Raw genomic sequence first — 24,210 nt, forward strand, 5'->3', positions numbered from 1 at the left:
TCCTGCTGGTGATCTCTCTAGTGATATAACGGAAAATTGTATCAAATACTTACCATAATTTTCCTTTCCTGACGCCAAACCATAGCAGCATACTAGTGATGGAGCTCCACCTCTTGACCACTCCCTCAGGACCAGTGAATAGCATAAAAAAAGAACCTCCTTCCTCCTGCTGGTGATCCCTTCAGTGATAACTAAAGATCTGTATGAAGGAATCAGGACCTCCTTCCTCCTGCTGGTGACCCCTCTAGTGATATAAAGATCTATATAGAGGAATCAGGACCTCCTTCCTCCTGCTGGTGATCCCTCTAGTGATTTAAAGATCTATATAGAGGAATCAGGACCTCCTTCCTCCTGCTGGTGACCCCTCTAGTGATATAAAGATCTATATAGAGGAATCAGGACCTCCTTCCTCCTCCTGGTGATCCCTCTAGTGATATAAAGATCTATATTGAGGAATCAGGACCTCCTTCCTCCTGATGGTGATCCCTCTAGTGATATAAAGATCTATATAGAGGAATCAGGACCTCCTTCCTCCTGCTGGTGACCCCTCTAGTGATATAAAGATCTATATAGAAGAATCAGGACCTCCTTCCTCCTCCTGGTGATCCCTCTAGTGATATAAAGATCTATATGGAGGAATCAGGACCTCCTTCCTCCTGCTGGTGACCCCTCTAGTGATATAAAGATCTATATAGAGGAATCAGGACCTCCTCCCTCCTGGTGGTGATCCCTCTAGTGATATACAGATCTATATAGAGGAATCAGGACCTCCTTCCTCCGGCTGGTGATCCTTCTAGTGATATAAAGATCTATATAGAGGAATCAGGACCTCCTTCCTCCTGCTGGTGACCTCTCTATTGATATAAAGATCTATATAGAGGAATCAGGACCTCCTTCCTCCGGCTGGTGATTCTTCTCGTGATATAAAGATCTATATAGAGGAATCAGGACCTCCTTCCTCCGGCTGGTGATCCTTCTAGTGATATAAAGATCTATATAGAGGAATCAGGACCTCCTTCCTCCTGCTGGTGATCCCTATAGTGATATAAAGATCTATATAGAGGAATCAGGACCTCCTTCCTTCTGCTGGTGACCCCTCTGGTGATATAAAGATCTATATAGAGGAATCAGGACCTTCTTCCTCCTGCTGGTGACCTCTCTAGTGATATAAAGATCTATATAGAGGAATCAGGACCTCCTTCCTCCTGGTGGTGATCCCTCTAGTGATATAAAGATCTATATGGAGGAATCAGAACCTCATTCCTCCTGCTGGGGATCCCTCTAGTGATATAACAGAAAATTGTATCAAATACTTACCGTAATTTTCCTTTCCTGACACCAAACCATAGCAGCATACTAGTGATGGAGCTCCACCTCTTGACCACTCCCTCAGGACCAGTGAATAGCATAAAAAAACTAGTTAGCTAGTTGGCAGCTTTGTGGGAGAGAAATAGTCTGGAGGAGGAGCAGTGGATTTCAGTGATGCTATATCCGGTCTCTGACAGGGATAAAACTTGTAAAGACAATCAAAGGAGAGACTCTCTCCAGGCTTTGCCATCCCTCTGATTAAATGTCTTCCATAAACGGAGAAGGGATATCCATTTTGAAGAAAGGGTAATATGAGTTTGTCTCTTTACCCATTTAATGGTCTGCATGCCCACCTGGATACACTGTTCCACGAAGGAAAAAAAAATGAAAACAAGCAGCTCCGGATCTTCCTCTGATGAAGAGGAGCTACTATTACCTGCAGGCTTCCCACTCGCCAGAACTGAGTGGTTGAGCACCACATTCCAAGGTGCCAGGATGCTCTTCTAGATGGGGGCTGCCTGGCCGGGATAATTGAAGTGAGTTCAAAATAGAATCTCGCACCATAAATAATAAAGACAATTGGTGTTACCTGTTAACTGCAAATTCCTCTGGGCAGTCTTTACTCACCAGCCGATTGGGTACAGGCGCAGCACCACAGGCCCTGCAGGACTCTTGCTGGGGTGCTGGCATTGCTCTGGGGAAGAGGTGATAAGACCTCTTTCTTGGAACTTTTTCCCTTGAGTGAGTAGCCCTCCAAAAATGGAGGGCTACGCTTTTATGAAGACCGTCCGCCTTTCCCTGGCTCTTGATTTTTGAGAGCATGAGCATGCGGGGCTGAAAAAAACTCTAAGCAATCTGCATAAGGAGGCACTCTTTTCCTGCAAACTTACCAACACGATGGTCCTGCACCTTTGAATTTGAGGGTCTTTTTTGCATAAGCGGTGACTGACTGATGGCTTGAGGACAAATAGGGTGGCCAGCTGAAATGAGAATAGCCAGGAAGGAAAATAGCACTAGAGAGTGAAAGGCTTTTGACATGAAAGAGAGAGAAGAAAAAATAAAATTTGCCTTCATAAAAAAACAGAAAAAAAATAAAAGTTTATTTTTTTTTAAAACAGAAATAAATTAATATATACACACATTTCTCTTTTTTAAAACCAAAAGTAATAAATAAATTAATATATATGCATTTCTCTTTTTTATTTATTTATTTTTGGTGTCCTACCTGTTAAAAATCAGTAGGGGGTGCAGAGTGCTCTTGCTGGCAAAAGGGAACTTTTGCCCATAAGCAAGATGGCGGCCTGAACTCCCAATGGCCGGAACAGCCCAATTATGTCATCAAGGGCACCCTGGCCAAAAGAAAAGCAGCACTGTCCTAGATCTCCACATGTGCAAACAAGAGGGGAACAGAACACTAACAAAAATAGACACATGGGAGACACTCAAAAGAGAAACAGACCAAGGTAAGGGAGAACACATGTGAGAGGAGACAGAAAGAATAAAAGGTATAGATAGCCCTGTATGGTGCAAGGAACCAAAAAAAAAAAAAAAAAAAAGGAATGAACTAGCTGCCCCCCCCCCCCCCCCCCCCAGGCCTCAGCTCAGAGACACTTTCATGATGGCAGATTCCGTTAATAACGAGGAAACACTGCAGGACCCCATCAAGACCCACAGAAGGGGTTCCCAGGCTATTAACGCACTTAGCAGTCCGAGCGCTGGGACTTCGCCCTGGAAGAAACTAAACCCAGATGGCTACTGCACTGAGGCAGAGGTGGGGACATAGAACTGCTTACTCTTCACTGGTGCGTGGATGTATGAGGGAAAAAAAGAAGAATGGGGGGGGGGTGCGGCTTACTAGTTATTTTTTAATGCTATTCACTGGTCCTGAGGGAGTGGTCGAGAGGCGGAGCTCTATAACTAGTATGCTGCCATGTTGGCGTCTTCCCCCTGCTGGTGATCCCTCTAGTGATATAAAGATCTATATAGAGGAATCAGGACCTCCTTCCTCCTGTTGGAAAACCTTCAAGTGATACCTAAAGATCTATATAGAGGAATCAGGACCCCCTTCCTCTTGCTGCTGACCCCTCTAGTGATATAAAGATCTATATTGAGGAATCAGGACCCCCTTCCTCTTGCTGCTGACCCCTCTAGTGATATAAAGATCTATATACAGGAATTGAGACCTCTTCCCTCCTGCTGTTGATCCCTCTAGTGATATAAAAGATCTATATAGAGGAATTTCCTCTGTAGTTCTGGCCAACACTGTGCCCCCAATATTGTACTGTAGCAAAGGATTATTTTTTCCTAGATGCATTATTTTACATTTAGAAACACTAAACTGACTGGAGTTTCCACTGCTTTGACCAATGTTCCAGCAAGCCCAAATCATCTTCCTGTCAGAAACCATGAATCAGACTGAGGCAGAAGTACAGTTAAATCACACTTGTTTAATAATAATAATAAAAAGGTAAACGTAGTCAAAACATAGCCAGAGTTCAGGAACCAGAACGCATAGTCAAACAAGCCAAAACGTCAGGGAGCCAGAGATGAGCGTAGTAGAACAGCAAGCAGGATCTGGAGCCAGAAGGAATGTCAGCTAAGCAAGTCTTTAACAGGAACACAGGAGAGCGTCTCTAGAGATGTGACCAAGGCGAAGGCAGAGATCATCTGGGCTGGATGGCTTAAGTAGGCAGGACTAACGAGCAGGATATCATCAACAGGTGAGTCACTGTGGAGAGATAGGAGCTGGCAATTATCTGACAGCTGAGCGGCCAGCTCAGAGAAGGAAGGGCTGAGCCCAGCCCTGACACTTTCATGTTACAGACACCTCCACGGATATTAATCCTATTTCACACCTTTGTGTCATCAACAAAAAGACTTACCTTACCCACAAAACCTTTAGTCATATCACTTACATTGACTGGTCTCTGTTCCGAATAAACCCCATTTACAACCACACTCAGATATCTATCCTTTAGCCAACTGCGTATCCACTCAACCACCCAAGGGTTAAGACCTAGATCGTACAACTTCTTTATGAGATCATTATGTGGAACCGTATCAACTGCTTTGCTGAAGTCAACAAAACAAAAAAGGGAGCACCAAGAACTGGCTGTCAAACTATTGAAAGACAACACGGCCTGAAGATTTACACTTTGCAGAGGGAGGTGATCTCATTTATGGTCAGTGGAATGCAAAGGACGTCATACTAGATCAAGACAGGAAGTGATGTATAGTAAAACAGGAAGTTCCGGGTGAGAGATGAGTAGAGAGGAGACATTTCTGGAACTGGCAGAAGAGGAGGTAATAAGCTATTGTTTTATATTTACACCCAGTAACCCCCCCGTCATGTCCGTCCTCTTCCTCCATAGTCACTGTGATGTCTTTTATCTCCAGCAGATGCTACTGCTAAAAACAATATATAAACATAGAATTCTCTATTGTATTATGTGTAATAATATATCCAAATTTTAATCCAGAGCCTCTGGTTTATAGACCAGATACATCCCAAATGTAGAGCCATTTATCCAACTGTCCATCCAGAGCCTCTGGTTTATAGACCGGATACATCCTAAATATAGAGCCATTTATCCAACTGTCCATGCAGAGCCTCTGGTTTATAGACCGGATACATCCAAAATATAGAGCCATTTATCCAACTGTCCATCCAGAGCCTCTGGTTTATAGACCGGATACATCCTAAATATAGAACCATTTATCCAACTGTCCATCCAGAGCCTCTGGTTTATCGACCAGATGCATCCTAAATATAGAGCCATTTATCCAACTGTCCATGAAGAGCCTCTGGTTTATAGACCAGATAAATCCTAAATATAGAACCATTTATCCAACTGTCCATCCAGAGCCTCTGGTTTATAGATCAGATACATCCTAAATATAGAGCCATTTATCCAACTGTCCAACCAGAGCCTCTGGTTTATAGACTATATACATCCTAAATATAGAGCCATTAGTCCAACTGACCATCCAGAGCCTCTGGTTTATAGACCAGATACATCCTAAATATAGAGCCATTTATCCAACTGTCCATCCAGAGCCTCTAGTTTATAGACCAGATACATCCTAAATATAGAACCATTTATCCAACTGTCCATCCAGAGCCTCTGGTTTATAGACCAGATACATCCTAAATATAGAGTGATTTATCCAACTGTCCATCCGGAGCCTCTGGTTTATAGACCAGATACATCCTAAATATAGAGTGATTTATCCAACTGTCCATCCAGAGCCTCTGGTTTATAGACCAGATACATTCTAAATATAGAACCATTTATCCAACTGTCCATCCAGAGCCTCTGGTTTATAGACCAGATACATCCTAAATATAGAGCCATTTTTCCAACTGTCCATCCAGAGCCTCTGGTTTATGATGTCATGTTACATATCCTACATTACACAGACGTTAGGCATCCCAGGACAGTCCAGAAAATTCTCAGCGTATTATTTTTAAACAGAGAGGAAAGTCCTCCTCTATATAGATCAGGTGGATGTGAGGAGGATTCTAGGAGGACACATGACATCACAGTTACCTGTGTAATAAAAACACAGAATTTATGGGAGAGAGGAGGAGGATTATGGGAGGTCATGAGTAACAATTTTTACTTTCTGTGTTTTTAATCAGGATTATAAAATAGTGAAGAAAATAGCTGGCGAGCCAATAACACCCAACAGCTGTCTTCATGGGACAACACAGTGCTTCCACCTCACTGCCTGACAACAGAGGAAAACAGTGCTAAGAAGATTCTAGATGTGTGTATCATTGTGTGTGTCAGAATCATAAAAGGTGTCAGAATATTTTCTATTTCTCCATGGAGGAGTGGGAGTATTTAGAAGGACACAAGGATCTCTACAAGGACGTCATGATGGACAATCAGCCGCCCCTCACATCACCAGGTAAGAGGAGACTTTATTGTAAAGGAGAGAGCAGTACGGAGGGTCCACCTAGATCCCCCATCATCTGATAAACACATAGAAACAATGTATTCAGTCAGTGTGTGTGTTTCCTACAGATGGATCCAGTAATGGGAACCCACCAGAGAGATGTCCCCGTCCTCTGTATTCCGGGGATTCCACACAAGAAGACCACACCATCCCTCATCATCGTCAGGTAGATGGGACTGAGCAACTAGAACTAAAATATAATTCCAAGGTATGAGAGGACATTCTTCTATGTAACTTCTTGTTCTGTCATCTTTGGGGTTTAGGGTGAAGAACTGAAAGACATCAAAGTTGAGGATAAAGAGGAAGAAGAAGAGACGTTGGTGAGTGGAGATCAGTCTATGGAGGAGGGGGAGATGATTATGAAAAGTAAACAGGAGCAATCTTCTCTGCATATGGACACAAGTAAGTAATGAATGCTAACTGCAGAAACGTCACATTTTTTTACAATTTTATTTCTGTTTTGTATTTTAAATTGTTACATCAGTTGAGACAAGGTATATGTCTACCAAATTCACCAAAAAAGAAAAATAATAATGGGGAGGAGATACTTACACCGTCAGGAACAACACATGTATCACTCTCTATCACAAGCAAGAGACTGAGCATTTGGCTTGCTTATAACAGGTGACTGACCACATCAATCACCATGCAGGTGGACAAAGACAGGGAGAACGCAATAGCCAAAACCCCAGATGCTGGCATGTTCCCAACAAATGAGGAGGAGATACTGTACACCATATGAAAGGTCCATCTCCATTCCTCAATATAACATCATGTTCCCAACAAATGAGGTGGAGATACTGTACACCATATGAAAGGTCCATCTCCATTCCTCACTATATCGTCATGTTCACAACAAATGAGGAGGAGATACTGTACACCATATGAAAGATCCATCTTCATTCCTCATTATAATGTCTTGTTCCCAATAAATGAGGAGGAGATACTGTACACCATATGAAAGGTCCATCTCCATTCCTCAATATAACGTCATGTTCCCAACAAATGAGGAGGAGATACTGTACACCATATGAAAGGTCCATCTCCGTTCCTCAATATAACGTCATGTTCCCAACAAATGAGGAGGAGATACTGTACACCATATGAAAGGTCCATCTCCGTTCCTCAATATAACGTCAATTTCCCAACAAATGAGGAGATACTGTACACCATCTGAAAGGTCCATCTCCATTCCTCAGTATAACGTCATCTTCCCAACAAATGAGGAGGAGATACTGTACACCATATGAAAGGTCCATCTCCATTCCTCAATATAACATCATGTTCACAACAAATGAGGAGGAGATACTGTACACCATATGAAAGATCCATCTCCATTCCTCATTACAATGTTTTGTTCCCAACAAATGAGGAGGAGATACTGTACACCAGATGAAAGGTCCATCTCCATTCCTCACTATAATGTCAATTTTCCAACAAATGAGGTGGAGGTACTGTACTCCATATGAAAGATCCATCTTCATTCCTCATTATAATGTCTTGTTCCCAATAAATGAGGAGGAGATACTGTATACCATATGAAAGGTCCATCTCCATTCCTCAATATAACGTCATGTTCCCAACAAATGAGGAGGAGATACTGTACACCATATGAAAGGTCCATCTCCATTCCTCAATATAATGTCAATTTCCCAACAAATGAGGAGATACTGTACACCATCTGAAAGGTCCATCTCCATTCCTCAGTATAATGTTATGTTCCCAACAAATGAGGAGAAGATACTGTACACCATATGAAAGGCCCATCTTTGTTATTTAGTTTGTTGTCATGTTTCCTGCAAATGAGGTGGAGGAAAGTCCGTCTCCATTCCTACAGTAACAATGTCATTAATGCACAAACACTGTTCCCAGTGTGGTTTGAATGTATTCCGTCCTTTATTTGGTTTCTATTCATCATTTGCTCTCATCTCCTCCTCCCATGCTCGTCTCCAGGATTTCTCCAGAGCCTCTCCCATCCTCTGGAACTCGCTACCTCCATCTATCCGGCTATCCCCTACTCTTGCTACCTTCAGGCAATCCCTGAAAACTCATCTCTTCAGGAAAGCCTATCACGTCTCCAACTAATCTCCTACCACTTCCATCAGCTCATTCCCCACAGTTACAACCTTTTGTACCACCTGCCCCACCCTATTAGATTGTAAACTCTTCTGAGCAGGGCCCTCTTAATCCTCTTGTATTGTATTGTATTATAACTGTGTTGTCTCCCTTTTTATATTGTAAAGCGCTGCGTAAACTGTTGGCGCTATATAAATCCTGAATAATAATAATAATAATTTTTGGTCTCTTATAAAATCTTTAGTTCTAGACCAACTGTTATGAATCGTGAGTGGAAGGTTTGAAAAATACTTACAAGGTTTATTTCAACATTGCTTTTTAATAGGTAAACATGCCCAGAATACCTCTGAGGAACATCTCCAGATTTTATCTCCAGATTATACCGTAGAAGATAATGTCTTCACACAACATCCTTCAGAAGTAAATCCCATTACAAATAATAGACATCACAGACCTCTCCAATTGGAAAGATCAATGGATCCCTCTAATCCCGAGGAATCTTCTGATGGATCACATCCCAGGACTCCAAGATCTCACAATACAGATCCAACTTTTCCCAATGAATCTTCTTTAAGCCATGAAGGAGTTCACACAGCAGAGAGTTCATTCACATGTCCAATGTGCGGGAAATCATTTACAAAAAGCTGGGCACTTCTTAGGCACGAAAAAATTCACACAGGAGAGCGTCCCCATTCATGTTCAGAGTGCGGGAAATGTTTCACTCATAAAGAACACCTTCTTCAACATCAGAGAATTCACACAGGCGAGCGTTCCTATTCATGTACAGAGTGCGGGAAATGTTTCGTTTACAAAGGAGACCTTCTTAGACACCAGAGAATTCACATGGATGAGCGGCCCTTTTCATGCTCAGAGTGCGGGAAATGTTTCATACAGAAAGGAGACCTTCTTAAACATCTGAGAATTCACACGGGCGAACGTCCCTTTTCTTGTTCAGAGTGCGGGAAATCTTTCACTCAAAAAAAAGTACTTCTTACACACCAGAAAAGTCACACGGGTGAGCGCCCCCATACGTGTTCCGAGTGCGGGAAATGTTTCATTCACAAAGGAGGCCTTGTTAAGCACCAAAGAAGCCACACGGGTGAGCGCCTCTATTCCTGTTCAGAGTGCGGGAAATCTTTTATACAGAAAGAACACCTTGCTATTCACCAGGGAATACACACAGGTGAGCGCCCTTATTCATGCGCAGAGTGCGGAAAACGTTTTATTCAGAAAGGACACTTTCTGATACACCAGAGAACTCACACGGGGGAGCGTCCTTTTCCATGTTCAGAGTGCGGGAAATGTTTCTTTCAGAAAGGAGATCTTCATAAACACCAAAGAATTCACACAAGTGGACAGCTTCCATCTTGAGTGTGCGGGAAATGTTTCATTTGGAAAAATTAATCTCCACCGCCACCTAATAACTGAACTCTTTCTTTCTCGATCAGCTTATCCCTTTCACAGACAATACCTTTTGTATCACTTCCCCCACCCTTTAAATTGTAAGCTCCCATGAGCAGGACCCCCCTAACCCTCTTGTATGAAATTTTACTGTCTCCCTTTATATTGTAAAATGCTGTAAAAACCATTGGCGCTATATAAATCCTGTGTGATCGTATTATTAATAATAATCTGTTTTCAGTGTTTTTGGGAATATTACAATTATTCTTGGATAATTGGTGATAAAATATTTGCACACCGAGCTCCCAGGTCTATACACCTATTGTGCCAATAATGAGGGATTCCCAATATCTCGGCTGAGTTCCTGGGTCTCCACACCTACTACACCCATCCAAAGGGGAGCCCACCATCCCCGTGTGAGTTCCTGGATCTGGTTCTCCACACCTATTGCGCCCATCCGAAGGGGATCCCACCATCCCCGTGTGAGTTCCTCGGTCTCCACACCTACTACACCCATCCGAAGGGGATCCCACCATCCCCGTGTGAGTTCCTGAATCTGGTTCTTCACACCTTCTACACCCATCCAAAGGGGTTCCCACTATCCCGGTGTGAGTTCCTGGGTCTCCACACCTACTACACCTATCCGAAAGGGATCCCACATCCCCCTGTGAGTTCCTGGGTCTCCACACCTACTACACCCATCTGAAGGGTTGCCCACCATCCCTGTGTGAGTTCCTGGGTCTCCACACCTACTACACCCATCCAAAGGGGATCCCACCATCCCCGTGTGAGTTCCTGGATCTGGTTCTCCACACCTATTGCGCCCATCCGAAGGGGATCCCACCATCCCCGTGTGAGTTCCTCGGTCTCCACACCTACTACACCCATCCGAAGGGGATCCCACCATCCCCGTGTGAGTTCCTGAATCTGGTTCTTCACACCTTCTACACCCATCCAAAGGGGTTCCCACTATCCCGGTGTGAGTTCCTGGGTCTCCACACCTACTACACCTATCCGAAAGGGATCCCACATCCCCCTGTGAGTTCCTGGGTCTCCACACCTACTACACCCATCTGAAGGGTTGCCCACCATCCCTGTGTGAGTTCCTGGGTCTCCACACCTACTACACCCATCCAAAGGGGATCCCACCATCCCCGTGTGAGTTCCTGGATCTGGTTCTCCACACCTATTGCGCCCATCCGAAGGGGATCCCACCATCCCCGTGTGAGTTCCTCGGTCTCCACACCTACTACACCCATCCGAAGGGGATCCCACCATCCCCGTGTGAGTTCCTGAATCTGGTTCTTCACACCTTCTACACCCATCCAAAGGGGTTCCCACTATCCCGGTGTGAGTTCCTGGGTCTCCACACCTACTACACCTATCCGAAAGGGATCCCACATCCCCCTGTGAGTTCCTGGGTCTCCACACCTACTACACCCATCTGAAGGGTTGCCCACCATCCCTGTGTGAGTTCCTGGGTCTCCACACCTACTACACCCATCCAAAGGGGATCCCACCATCCCCGTGTGAGTTCTTGTGTCTCCACACCTACTACGTCCGTTAGAAGGGGATCCCACCATGCCTGTGTGAGTTCCTGGATCTGGTTCTCCACACCTACTACGCCCATCCGAAAGGGATCCCACCATCCCTGTGTGAGTTCCTGGATCCGGGTCTTCACCCCTACTACACCCATCCGAAGGGGTTCCCACCATCCCTGTGTGAGTTCCTGGGTCTCCACACCTACTACACCCATCCGAAGGGTTGCCCACCATCCCTGTGTGAATTCCTGGGTCTCCACACCTACTACACCCATCTTAAGGGGATCCCACCATCCCTGTGTGAGTTCCTGGATCTGGGTCTTCACACCTACTACACCCATCCGAAGGGGTTCCCACTATCCCTGTGTGAATTCCTGGGTCTCCACACCTACTACACCCATCTTAAGGGGATCCCACCATCCCTGTGTGAGTTCCTGGATCTGGGTCTCCTCACCTACTACACCCATCTGAAGGGTTGCCCACCATCCCTGTGTGAGTTCCTGGGTCTCCACACCTACTACACCAATCCAAAGGGGATCCCACCATCCCCGTGTGAGTTCTTGTGTCTCCACACCTACTACGTCCGTTAGAAGGGTTGCCCACCATCCCTGTGTGAGTTCCTAGGTCTCCACACCTACTACACCCATCCAAAGGGGATCCCACCATCCCCGTGTGAGTTCTTGTGTCTCCACACCTACTACGCCCATTAGAAGGGGATCTCACCATCCCTGTGTGAGTTCCTGGGTCTTCACACCTACTACACCCATCCGAAGGGGATCTCACCATCCCCGTCTGAGTTCCTGTGTCTCCACACCTACTACGTCCGTTAGAAGGGGATCCCACCATCCCTGTGTGAGTTCCTGGGTCTCCAAACCTACTACGCCCATTAGAAGGGGATCCCGCCATCCCTGTGTGAGTTTCTGGGTCTGGGCTTCCACACCTACTACGCCTCATCGGAAGAGGATCCCACCATCCCCGTGTGAGTTCCTGGGATTCCACACCTACTACGTCCGTTAGAAGGGAATCCCACCATCCCTGTGTGAGTTCCTGGGTCTCCACACCTACTACGCCCATTAGAAGTGTATCCCACCATCCCTGTGTGAGTTCCTGAGTCTGGGTCTCCACACCTACTACGCCCATCCAAAGAGGATCCCACCATCCTTGTGTGAGTTCCTGGGTCTCCGCACCTATTGCGCCCATTAGAAGGGGATACCACCATCCCCGTGTGAGTTCCTGGGTCTCCACACCTTCTACACCCATCCGAAGGGGATCTCACCATCCCCGTCTGAGTTCCTGTGTCTCCACACCTACTACATCCGTTAGAAGGGAATCCCACCATCCCTGTGTGAGTTCCTGGGTCTCCACACTTACTATGCCCATTAGAAGGGGATCCCACCATCCCTGTGTGAGTTCCTGGGTCTCCACACCTATTATGCCCATTAGAAGCGGATCCCACCATCCTTGTGGGAGTTCCTGGGTCTGGGTCTCCACACCTAATTCACCCATCCAAAGGGGATCCCACCATCCCTGTGTGAGTTCCTGGGTCTCCACACCTACTACGCCCATTAGAATGGGATCCCACCATCCCTGTGTGAGTTCCTGGGTCTCCACACCACCTACGCCCATTAGAAGTGGATCTCACCATCCCTGTATGAGTTCCTGAGTCTGGGTCTCAACACCTACTATGCCCATCCAAAGAGGATTCCACCATCCTTGTGTAAGTTTCTGGGTCTCGACACCTACTCCGCCCATTAGAAAGGGATCCCACCATCCCTGTGTGAGTTCCCGGGTCTGTATACCACCTTTGATTATTAGAGGGGTTCCCCATAACACTTCACTGAGTCTCTAGGTCTACACACTTGCTGTGAACAGTATGAGGGGTTCCCGCCATCCCTGAGTTCCTGGATCTGCACATCTGCTGTTCTAATTATCAAAGCTTCTCAGTATTCTTAAATTCTTAATGATGCCCATAATGAGGTGTTCCAACCATTCCTACATTGAGTTCTTGCACCTGCACACATCTTGACAAAAAATGTAAAATATCTCCCACAGGAGTTACCTTCTTTCTTAAAGGACATTCAAACATTTCATTCTGTTGCTTGAAGTATTAGTATAGCTCAATGTCTCTCATCCTTTTTTCAGCCAAGGCACCCTTTAAAATTATAGACAATCTCGAGGCACCCTCCAAAATTATGAACAATCTCTAGGCACCCTCCAAAATTATGGACAATCTCCAGGCACCCTCCAAAATTATGGACAATCTCCAGGCACCCTCCAAAATTATGGACAATCTCGAGGCACCCTCCAAAATTATGGACAATCTCGAGGCACCCTCCAAAATTATGGACAATCTCGAGGCACCCTCCAAAATTATGGACACTCACGAGGCAGCCTCCAAAATTATGGACAATCTTGAGGCAGCCTCCAAAATTATGGACAATCTTGAGGCACCCTCTAAAAATTATGGACGATCTCAAGGCACCCTCCAAAAATATGGACAATCTCAAGGCACCCTCTAAAATTATGGACAATCTTGAGGCACCCTCCAAAATTATGGACAATCTTGAGGCACCCTCCAAAATTATGGACAATCTTGAGGCACCCTCCAAAATTATGGACAATCTTGAGGCACCCCATTCTAAAATGTTAAAACTTTTCTAAAAGTTTTACATAATGCAGCAACATCCACACATGTAGGAGACCTAACATTAGAGGTGATTTATTCTTTCAAAGTCAATACACTTTTGCAAACTGGTACTGACTAGTATTCCAATGTTTCTCTTTTCTCTCAGAGAACCCAAAGCTGATGGAGAGAGGCAAGGTAGGGTCAAACAAGGATGATATGCAGGCAACTGACATCCTCCTTATCGACCGATGATGTCATTGGTTGTTAAGAGGTTGGCAGCTAGAAGGCTGTAATGGTGCACAACGAAAACTTGTGGCTTTGTGTAACTAACAGCCAGGCTTCATCCATCTGCCGGCTTGTATACAATTTTGGGGCAATTTCTAGGCATCCCACTGAAAAAACCTCCAGGCACCCTGGTTGAAAAAGGCTGGTATAGGGTTATCCTCCATTAAGGGGTCACTCTGACTTTTGTGCGTTAACATGTTCCCAATCCCACAAATCACCCATTACAAATGTAGCCACCCTGCTATAAGCAGGAATGACTCTTTAAGGGGTAAGTTCACCTTTTTCAGAAAAAAACTATGAAAACCTTCCCCATCTACACCTCCAGTCCCCACTGGGCTTTGCTGCACCCATGACATTCTCTCCCGGTACTCCTGCCAGTCACTATACCAGGCCATGCACACAGAATCTTCACTACACAGCCCCGTCATCTGTATAGTAAAGTCTCATCCTCCTAGCCAGTCTACAGAGGGATGGCACCCATGTGTTCGAGAGACAAGGTCTAAGGCTAGGTTCACACCTATGGGTTTTTTTTAGTGCGTTTTGCATTACAGTCTATTTACTGGTTTACATGGTTTCCTATGGGACACATTCACATCGACGCGTTTTTCAGCTGCTGCATTTTTTTGATGGGTCGGGGACTTTTTTCCTGCAGCAGATTGCATTTTGCGTGCAATTGACTTCAATGGATTCGTACCAAACACATAAAGAAAGGCTCCTTAACAAACTATGAATCACCGGTTAAGGAGTGGGCGGCAGCCGCCTCCTTAACAACCAATGACTCATCAGCTGTCAACAGGATTCCCCGCTGACAGCTGAATGTAAACCAAAGAATGCCAGCATTCAAAAGCTTAAAAAAAGAAAAAAAATTGCATGGGGTCCCCCCCCCCCCTCAATCCATAGCAGGTCTGGTATGGATTTTAAAGGGAACCCCATGCCAAAATTAAGCTGATAAGTCATCAGATGTTAAGGACGTAGCAGCCGCTCGCTCCCTAACAACCCACTATTCACAGTTTGTTAAGGAGTATTTCCTATTACCCATGCAAAAACACATCAAAAACGCGTGTTCAAAAACGCAAAATTCATTGGAAAACTCCATTAACCACATAGATGTGAACCTAGCCTAAGTCTGTTGCCTAGACTTGCACTGCCTTGAAGGATTGGAGCCAATCTTGAGAAGAAGCACGATAAAGGAACTTTGGCTGGAGGTACTGAAGAAGCTGGAATCTGGCTTGGACCTCACAGGAAGTCTGGTCTCTCACCCAGGGAGTATATGTTGCACCTGATGTGCAGACAAGTGTTTGAGGATCACAGGATGTCGGTCTGACTTAAAGACCCTTTTATCTGCCAAGGCTGTGAGTATGAGAATTTTCTGCCATGTTCTCTGGGTGTCCTGTGCCATAACCCTCTCTCCCTGAGTTCATGTTGGCAAATAAACTCTACATTTTGTGATGGTCGCCAATCTATGCACAACCTAACTAAATTCAAGGACTGAAGTGGAATGTCAGCTCACCTGACCACATGTGGTCCCTAAATTCTCTAAACCCTGTCTAGGTTTGAATTTTGGAGTAATAAATAGAAACATAGAAGACTGATGGCAGAAAAAAGACCTTGCGGGCAATCGAGTCTGTCCTGTTTTTCTAATACTTTCTAAGGTTGAACCTTATTTACCCCCCTGATCTACATTATTTAAAGGTTTCAATCATGTCTCCTCTTTCTCTTCATAAGTTCCTGCAGTCACTCCTAACATTCTTTATCCCTCAGGCCTTTCATCATTTTTGTTGCTTGTCTTTGAATTTGTTCTATCTCATCAATATCTTTTAGTAAGTGAGGTCTACAAAAATGGATACAGCATTCTAAATTAGGTCTAACTAAAGATGTACAGTATATATCCATATTAGGACCTCCTTCCTTCTAGTGGTGATATAAAGATCTATACTATGTAGAGGAATCAGGACCTCCTTCCTCCTCCTGGTGATCCCTCTAGTGATATAAAGATCTATATAGAGGAATCAGGACCTCCTTCCTCCTGCTGGTGATCCCTCTAGTGATATAAAGATCTATATAGAGGAATCAGGACCTTCTTCCTCCTCCTGGTGACCCCTCTAGTGATATAAAGAGCTCTATAGAGGAATGAGGACCTCCTTCCTCCTCCTGGTGATCCCTCTAGTGATATAAAGATCTATATAGAGGAATCGGGACCTCCTTCCTCCTCCTGGTGATTCCTCTAGTGATATAAAGATCTATATAGAGGAATCAGGACCTCCTCCTGGTGATCCCTCTAGTGATATAAAGATCTATATAGAAGAATCAGGACCTCCTGCCAGTTACTCTTCTAGTGATATAATGCTCTATATAGGGGAATCAGGACCTCCTTCCTTCTGCTGGTGACCCCTCTAGTGATATAACGATCTATATAGAGGAATCAGGACTTCCCTCCTCCTACTGGTGACCCCTCTAGTGATATAAAGATCTATATAGAGGAATCAGGACCTCCTTCCTCCGGTTGGTGATCCCTCTAGTGATATAAAGATCTATATGGAAGAATCAGGACCTCCTTCCTCCTGGAGATCCCTCTAGTGATATAAAGATCTATATAGAGGAATCAGGACCTCCTTCCTCTGGCTGGTGATCCCTCTAGTGATATAAAGATCTATATAGAGGAATCAGGACCTCCTTCCTCCGGTTGGTGATCCCTCTAGTGATATAAAGATCTATATAGAGAAATCAGGACCTCCTTCCTCCTGCTGGTGATCCCTCTAGTGATATAAAGATCTATATAGAGGAATCAGGACCTCCTTCCTCCGGTTGGTGATCCCTCTAGTGATATAAAGATCTATATAGAGAAATCAGGACCTCCTTCCTCCTGCTGGTGATCCCTCTAGTGATATAAAGATCTATATAGAAGAATCAGGACCTCCTTGCTCCTGGTGATCATTCTACTGATATAAAGATCTATATAGAGGAATCAGGACCTCCTTCCTCCAGCTGGTGATCTCTCTAGCAATACATGCTTAAAATTTTACTAATTTTTCCCACTGCCTGGCCACACTGTTTGCCCATTTTGCAATCATCTGAATAAAAGAACCACTAAATCTTTTCCCTCTTTGACCAATCGTCCGGCAGAACCAAATCATGTTCCATGTTACAGACACCTACATGGAGTTCAACTCTATTGCACACCTTTGTGTCATCAGCAAAAAGACTTACCTTACCCACCAAGCCTTTAGTTATATCACTTACATAGAGATTAAATAGAACAGGACCCAGTATGGAGCCTTGGGGTACCCCAATAGTGACTGGTCTTTGTTCTGAATGAACCCCATTTACAATCACACTCTGGTATCTATCCTTTAGACAACTGCGTATCCACTCAACCACCCAAGGTTTCAGTCCTAGATCGTAAGACTTCTCTATAAGATCATCACATAGAACCGTATCAAATGCTTTGCTGAAATTAACAGAACAGAACACCAAGAAGTGGCAAACCATTGAAAAACAACACCGGCTGAAGAGTTACATTCTCCAGAACCAGAAGGAGGTGATCTCATTTACTGTCAGTGGAACACACAGAAAGTCTTACTAGAGCAAGATAGGAAGTGATGTAAGGCACTTGACAGGAAGTGATGTAAGGCACTTGACAGGAAGTGATGTAAGGCACTGACAGGAAGTGATGTAAGGCACTGACAGGAAATGATGTATAGTAAAACAGGAAGTTCCGGGTGAGAGACGACTAAAGAGGAGACATTGCTGGAATTGGCAACAAAGGAGGTAGTAAGATATTATTTTCATCCATCCGTCATGTTCATCCTCTTCTTCCATAGTCACTGTGACGTCTTTTATCTCCATCATATGCTACTGCAAAAAAATATATATAAACATAAAATTCTCTTTTGTATTATGTGTATGTAAAATAATATATTCAGATTTTAATCCAGAGCCTCTGGTTTATAGACTAGTTATATCCTAAATATAGAGCCATTTATCCAACTGTCCATCCAGAGCCTCTGGTTTATAGACCGGATACATCCTAAATATAGAACCATTTATCCAACTGTCCATCCAGAGCCTCTGGTTTATAGACCAGATACATCCTAAATATAGAACCATTTATCCAACTGTCCATCCAGAGCCTCTGGTTTATAGACCAGATACATCCTAAATATAGAACCATTTATCCAACTGTCCATCCAGAGCCTCTGGTTTATAGACCGGATACATCCTAAATATAGAACCATTTATCCAACTGTCCATCCAGAGCCTCTGGTTTATAGACCAGATACATCCTAAATATAGAACCATTTATCCAACTGTCCATCCAGAGCCTCTGGTTTATAGACCAGATACATCCTAAATATAGAACCATTTATCCAACTGTCCATCCAGAGCCTCTGGTTTATAGACCGGATACATCCTAAATATAGAACCATTTATCCAACTGTCCATCCAGAGCCTCTGGTTTATAGACCAGATACATCCTAAATATAGAACCATTTATCCAACTGTCCATCCAGAGCCTCTGGTTTATAGACCAGATACATCCTAAATATAGAACCATTTATCCAACTGTCCATCCAGAGCCTCTGGTTTATAGACCGGATACATCCTAAATATAGAACCATTTATCCAACTGTCCATCCAGAACCTCTGGTTTATAGACCAGATACATCCTAAATATAGAACCATTTATCCAACTGTCCATCCAGAGCCTCTGGTTTATAGACCAGATATATTATACAATACAATTTCGTAAATGTGTTTTTCTTTCAAACTCGTATTTGAAAGAGAAGAAATTTACATGGATAAACAATGTTTGTATTATAATCTTAGAAGCAGTCTCAGATGTCAGAACTATGGAGGAACTCTGTGCAGACTTTATTCACCCCAGTACAGTCCAGCTAATTTTTGGCTTATAACCCGTCTACAGGAAGGAGAATCCTGTGTACATCACATAACCACTTTGTGAATGATGGCTGGTGACCAGAGTCACATGACGGAGAGGATACTAAACCTCACCCTGGAGATCATCTATCTGCTGACCGGAGAGGTGAGGAGGATTCTGGGAGGTCACATGACATCACTCTTATCTCTATTAATAAAACACAGACCTGACCGGAGAGGTGAGGAGGATTGTGGGTAGTCTATTACTTTTTTCTCTTTACACAGGATTATAAAGTAGTGAAGAAAATATCTGGTGATCCACTAACACCCAGTAGATGTCTTCAGGGGACATCACCCATCACAGTGCTGCCACCTCACTGCCTGAGAACAAAAGTAACCAATTCCAAGAAGATTCTAGAAGCCCTCAAGAGGATCATTGAGCTGCTGACAGGAGAGGTGAGCGGTGCCGGGAATTCTGGGACATTATCCAGTAACAGACAAGGGATGTGTCTGGATGGTGACTGTATCATTGTGTGTGTCAGGTTCCTATAAGGTGTCAGGATGTCACTGTCTATTTCTCCATGGAGGAGTGGGAGTATTTAGAAGGACACAAGGATCTCTACAAGGACGTCATGATGGACAATCGGATCCTTCTCAATCTTATTAAAATGAGAAAAAAGAATTCTTCCTCAAATGGAACGCTAGTGAAGCACACTCTGGATATCATCTGTTTGCTTACTGGAGAGGTGAGGAGGATTCTGGGAGGATCACAGATACCAAATTTATATTTATTAACAAAACTCAAACCTAATATTGGAGGTTAAAAGAATTCTAATGTTATTATATTTATTACTGTATAACCAGGACTGTGCTGTAGTTATGAAGACATCCATTGAGAATAGCAGAGGAAGGAGAAGTCAACGCTTGTCCAGAACACTAAGAGAAACACAGTGCCCCATCACCGTACCTCCACCCACCTTCCTTACTCTTCAGAGAAACAACAAAGAAGAAATTCTAAACCTTACCAATAAAATCACTGATCTGCTGATAGGTGAGGTGAGTAGTGCTGGGAACTCTGGGACATTATCCAGTAACAGACAAGGGATGTGTCTGGATGGTGACTGTATCATTGTGTGTGTCAGGTTCCTATAAGGTGTCAGGATGTCACTGTCTATTTCTCCATGGAGGAGTGGGAGTATTTAGAAGGACACAAGGATCTCTACAAGGACGTCATGATGGAGAATCAGCCGCCCCTCACATCACCGGGTAAGAGGAGACTTTATTGTAAAGGAGAGAGCAGTATGGAGGGTCCTAATCATACGGATAATAGTGAAAGGTCCTTTCCCATTCCTCAATATAGTGTCATGTTCCCAACAAATGATGAGGAGATACTGTACACCATATGAAAGGTCCATCTCCATTCCTCAATATAACGTCATGTTCCCAACAAATGAGGTGGAGATACTGTACACCATATATAAGGTCCATCTCCATTCCTCAATATAACGTCATGTTCCCAACAAATGAGGTGGAGATACTGTACACCATATATAAGGTCCATCTCCATTCCTCAATATAACGTCATGTTCCCAACAAATGAGGAGATACTGTACACCATATGAAAGGTCCATCTCCATTCCTCAATATAACATCATGTTCCCAACAAATGAGTAGGAGATACTGTACACCATATGAAAGGTCCATCTCCATTCCTCACTATAACATCATGTTCCCAACAAATGAGGAGGAGATTCTGTACACCATAAGAAAAGTCCATCTCCATTCCTCAATATAATGTCATGTTCCCAACAAATGAGGAGGAGATACTGTACACCATATGAAAGGTCCATCTCCATTCCTCAATATAACGTCATGTTCCCAACAAATGAGATGGAGATACTGTACACCATATGAAAGGTCCATCTCCATTCCTCAATATAACGTCATGTTCCCAACAAATGAGATTACCATACTTTACATTATATAAGAGATCCAATGCTGTTGAAGATCTATCCTCATTTTTCTCCATAGCATATCTAATCTAGCATGTCTAATAATTCGTTGACTTTTTAACAAGATATATGATTTCATGCAAAACAATTCTTATCACATTCCTTTTTAAAACTGATTTCCAAAAGATGAACACTTTTTTTCTTGAAAACCCCTGACAGTCATCTTATTTTTTCAGAATATAAAGCAGACGATAAAAGGAATCTTCCTGGAACAAAATCCTTAAACAGAACAATACATCCCAGACCTTACCAGTTGGTGAGAGCAAGGGATCCCTCTAATCCTGAGGAATCTTCTGATAAATCCCATACTATGACTTCAGATGTCCATCTAAGATCAATGGGTCCTTCTAATCCTGAGGAACCTTCTGATCAATCCCATACTATGACTTCAGATGTCCATCTACGATCAATGGGTCCTTCTAATCCTGAGGAACCTTCTGATAAATCTCATACTATGACTTCAGATGTCCATCTAAGATCAATGGATCCTTCTAATCCTGAGGAATCTTCTGATAAATCTCATACTATGACTTCAGATGTCCATCTAAGATCAATGGGTCCTTCTAATCCTGAGGAACCTTCTGATCAATCCCATACTATGACTTCAGATGTCCATCTACGATCAATGGGTCCTTCTAATCCTGAGGAACCTTCTGATAAATCTCATACTATGACTTCAGATGTCCATCTAAGATCAATGGATCCTTCTAATCCTGAGGAACCTTCTGATAAATCCCATACTGTTACTCCAGAAATGCCTCAGAGATCTCACAGTACAGAGAGATCAGCAGATCCATCAAATCCTAAGAAACCTTCTTTGAGCCATGAAGGAGTTCAGACAGAAGAGAGTTCAATGTCATGTTCGACGTGTGGGAAATCTTTCACCGACAAAAAAGCATTTCTTAAACATGAGAAATATCACAAGAGTAAGCGTTCTTATTGCTGTTCAGAGTGCGGGAAATCTTTCGTTCAGAAAGGACACTTTCTAAACCACCAGAGAATTCACACGGGCGAGCGCCCTTTCTCGTGTTCAAAATGTGGCAAAACCTACATTCAGAAAGTAGACCTCCAGAGACACCAGATAATACACACGGGCGAGCATCCTTATTCATGTTCAGAGTGCGGAAAAGGCTTCTCTAAGAAAGGAAAGCTTCTTGAACACCAAAGAGTTCATACAGGTGAACGTCCTTTCTCATGTTCAGAGTGCGGGAAATGTTTCTCTTTGAAAGGATCGCTTGTGGCACACCAGAGAGTCCACACAGGTGAGCGTCCTTTTTCATGCTCAGTGTGCGGGAAAGGCTTCACTCAGACGGGAGCGCTACGCCTGCACCAGACAACTCACACGGGTGAACGTCCATTTTCGTGTTCGGAGTGCGGGAAATGTTTCAGTCAGAAGGGACACTTTCTTGCACACCAGAGAATTCACATGGGCGTGCTTCCTTTCCCCTGTTCGGAGTGCGGGAAATGTTTTGCCGATAAAAGAAAACTTTATTTACACCAGAAAAAACACACGGGCGAGCGTCCTTTTTCATGTGTAGAGTGTGGGAAATCATTCATTCACAAAGCAGACCTTCAGAGACACCAGAAGAGTCATGTGGGGGAACGCCCTTTTTCCTGCTCCGAGTGCGGGAAATGTTTCCTTCACAATAGCGTACTTCTCGCACACCAAAGGATTCACACAGGCGAATATCGTTTTTCATGCTCGGAGTGCGGGAAAGGATTCCCCGGGAAGGTGAGCCTTGTTAAACACCAGAGAACCCACACGGGCGAGCGTCCCTATTTATGTTCAGAGTGCGGGAAGAGTTTCACCGAGAAAAAAAAACTTAGCACGCACCAGAAGATTCACGCAGGGGAGCGTCCTTTTTTATGCTCAGAGTGCGGGAAAAGTTTCATCCAGAAAAGCAGCCTCCTTATACACCAGAGAAGTCACACCGGCGAGCGTCCCTTTTCGTGCTCGGAGTGCGGGAAATGCTTCGCCGAGAAGGCAATACTGCTTACTCACCAGAGAATTCACACAGGCGAGCGTCCCTATTCGTGTTCAGAGTGCGGGAAAGGTTTCACCGGGAAGAAAGCACTTCATGTACATCAGAGAAACCATATGAGCGAGCGCCCTTTCAAATGTATAGAGTGTGGGAAAGGTTTCATTTCCAAAGCAGCCCTTGGCCAGCACCAGATAGTCCATACGGGGGAGCGCCCTTTCCCTTGCTTAGAGTGCGGGAAATGCTTTACTCAGAAGGGAAACCTCAACATACACCTGAAACGGCACACCGGCGAGTTCCCTTTTCCGTGCACAAAGTGCAGGAAACGTTTCGGTGAGAAGGAAGAACTTCGTGAACATCAGAAAAGTCACACCAAAGTGCGGTAGATGGGTGCAGAATTAATTCGCTTTCGGAATTCGTTTCGTTAATTCGAATTTGAATTGATTCGAATTTTTTCAAATTCCATTCGAATTCGGATTTTGGAAGATGGTTATATTTTTATATTCTTTCTATCCTATTCTTTTCTATCGTTTATTCTTTTCTAATCTTTTCTATTCAAAATTCGAATTTCAGAAGATGATTATATTCCTTCTATTTTATTCTTGTCTTTTTTCTATTCTGTTCTATTCCTTTATTTTCTGTTCTTTTATTATCTATTTTATTTTTTCTATTTCATTTTATTTTTTCTATTTTATTTTTTCTATTTTATTTTTTTCTATTTTATTTTTTCTATTTTATTTTTTTCTATTTTATTCTTGTCTTTTTTCTATTCTATTCTATTCCTTTATTTTCTGTTCTTTTATTTTCTATTTTATTTTTTCTATTTCATTTTATTTTTTCTATTTTATTTTTTCTATTTCATTTTCTTAAGTTTGTGATGAGTGGAGAAGGGCCTTCTTCCAAATTTTGATCAGTGGAGAAGTGCAGCTTTATATTCGGGGTCAGGGGAACAGGGTTCCCTTTATATTGGTGATCGGTAGTTGACATGTGCACTGACCAAAAATTTAGTTCGTTTTCGTTTGTTTGCTTTTTTCTGAAATTTGAAAATTCTGAAATTCGAAAATTCAGAAATCCGAAAATTCGGATTTTCAAATTTTCGAATTTCTGAATTTTCAAATTTCCGAATTTTGAATTTCCGAAAT

At 43.5% G+C, this 24,210-nt stretch overlaps 3 protein-coding genes across 3 annotated transcripts in view; all 3 read left to right on the forward strand.

Moving 5' to 3' along the window:
- The window catches only part of LOC141106905 (uncharacterized), a 38,875-nt gene extending 28,790 nt beyond the window's left edge, over positions 1–10,085 (forward strand). Inside the window, exon 13 of the mRNA XM_073597834.1 lies at positions 9,006–10,085. Coding sequence (XP_073453935.1) covers positions 9,006–9,717 — 712 coding nt within the window. The 3' untranslated portion in view covers positions 9,718–10,085. The remainder of the gene's footprint in view (positions 1–9,005) is intronic.
- Positions 10,086–17,840: 7,755 nt separating this feature from the next.
- LOC141105156 (oocyte zinc finger protein XlCOF29-like) lies at positions 17,841–19,629 on the forward strand. The gene is made up of 3 exons (XM_073595045.1): positions 17,841–17,967; positions 19,124–19,243; positions 19,363–19,629. The coding sequence occupies exons 2-3, from the start codon at positions 19,163–19,165 to the stop codon at positions 19,627–19,629; spliced, it is 348 nt and encodes a 115-aa protein (XP_073451146.1). The 5' UTR covers positions 17,841–17,967; positions 19,124–19,162.
- LOC141105051 (uncharacterized) lies at positions 19,537–24,159 on the forward strand. The gene is made up of 4 exons (XM_073594878.1): positions 19,537–19,823; positions 19,942–20,133; positions 20,220–20,343; positions 21,266–24,159. Exons 1-4 carry the CDS (start codon positions 19,659–19,661, stop codon positions 23,452–23,454), a joined length of 2,670 nt encoding a protein of 889 aa, XP_073450979.1. The 5' UTR covers positions 19,537–19,658; the 3' UTR covers positions 23,455–24,159.
- The last annotated feature ends 51 nt before the right edge of the window (positions 24,160–24,210 follow it).

The sequence above is a fragment of the Aquarana catesbeiana genome, linkage group LG08 (genome assembly GCF_042186555.1).
Source record: "Aquarana catesbeiana isolate 2022-GZ linkage group LG08, ASM4218655v1, whole genome shotgun sequence".
NCBI lineage: Eukaryota > Metazoa > Chordata > Amphibia > Anura > Ranidae > Aquarana > Aquarana catesbeiana.

Coding starts and splice junctions, on each gene's coding strand:
- LOC141105156 (XM_073595045.1), top strand. CDS start 19,163: ATGATGGCTGGTGACCAGAGTCACATGACGGAGAGGATACTAAACCTC. Junction 19,244..19,362: donor TCTATCTGCTGACCGGAGAG/GTGAGGAGGATT, acceptor CTCTTTACACAG/GATTATAAAGTAGTGAAGAA.
- LOC141105051 (XM_073594878.1), top strand. CDS start 19,659: ATGGAGGAGTGGGAGTATTTAGAAGGACACAAGGATCTCTACAAGGAC. Junction 20,134..20,219: donor CTGATCTGCTGATAGGTGAG/GTGAGTAGTGCT, acceptor TGTGTGTGTCAG/GTTCCTATAAGGTGTCAGGA. Junction 20,344..21,265: donor GCCGCCCCTCACATCACCGG/GTAAGAGGAGAC, acceptor TTATTTTTTCAG/AATATAAAGCAGACGATAAA.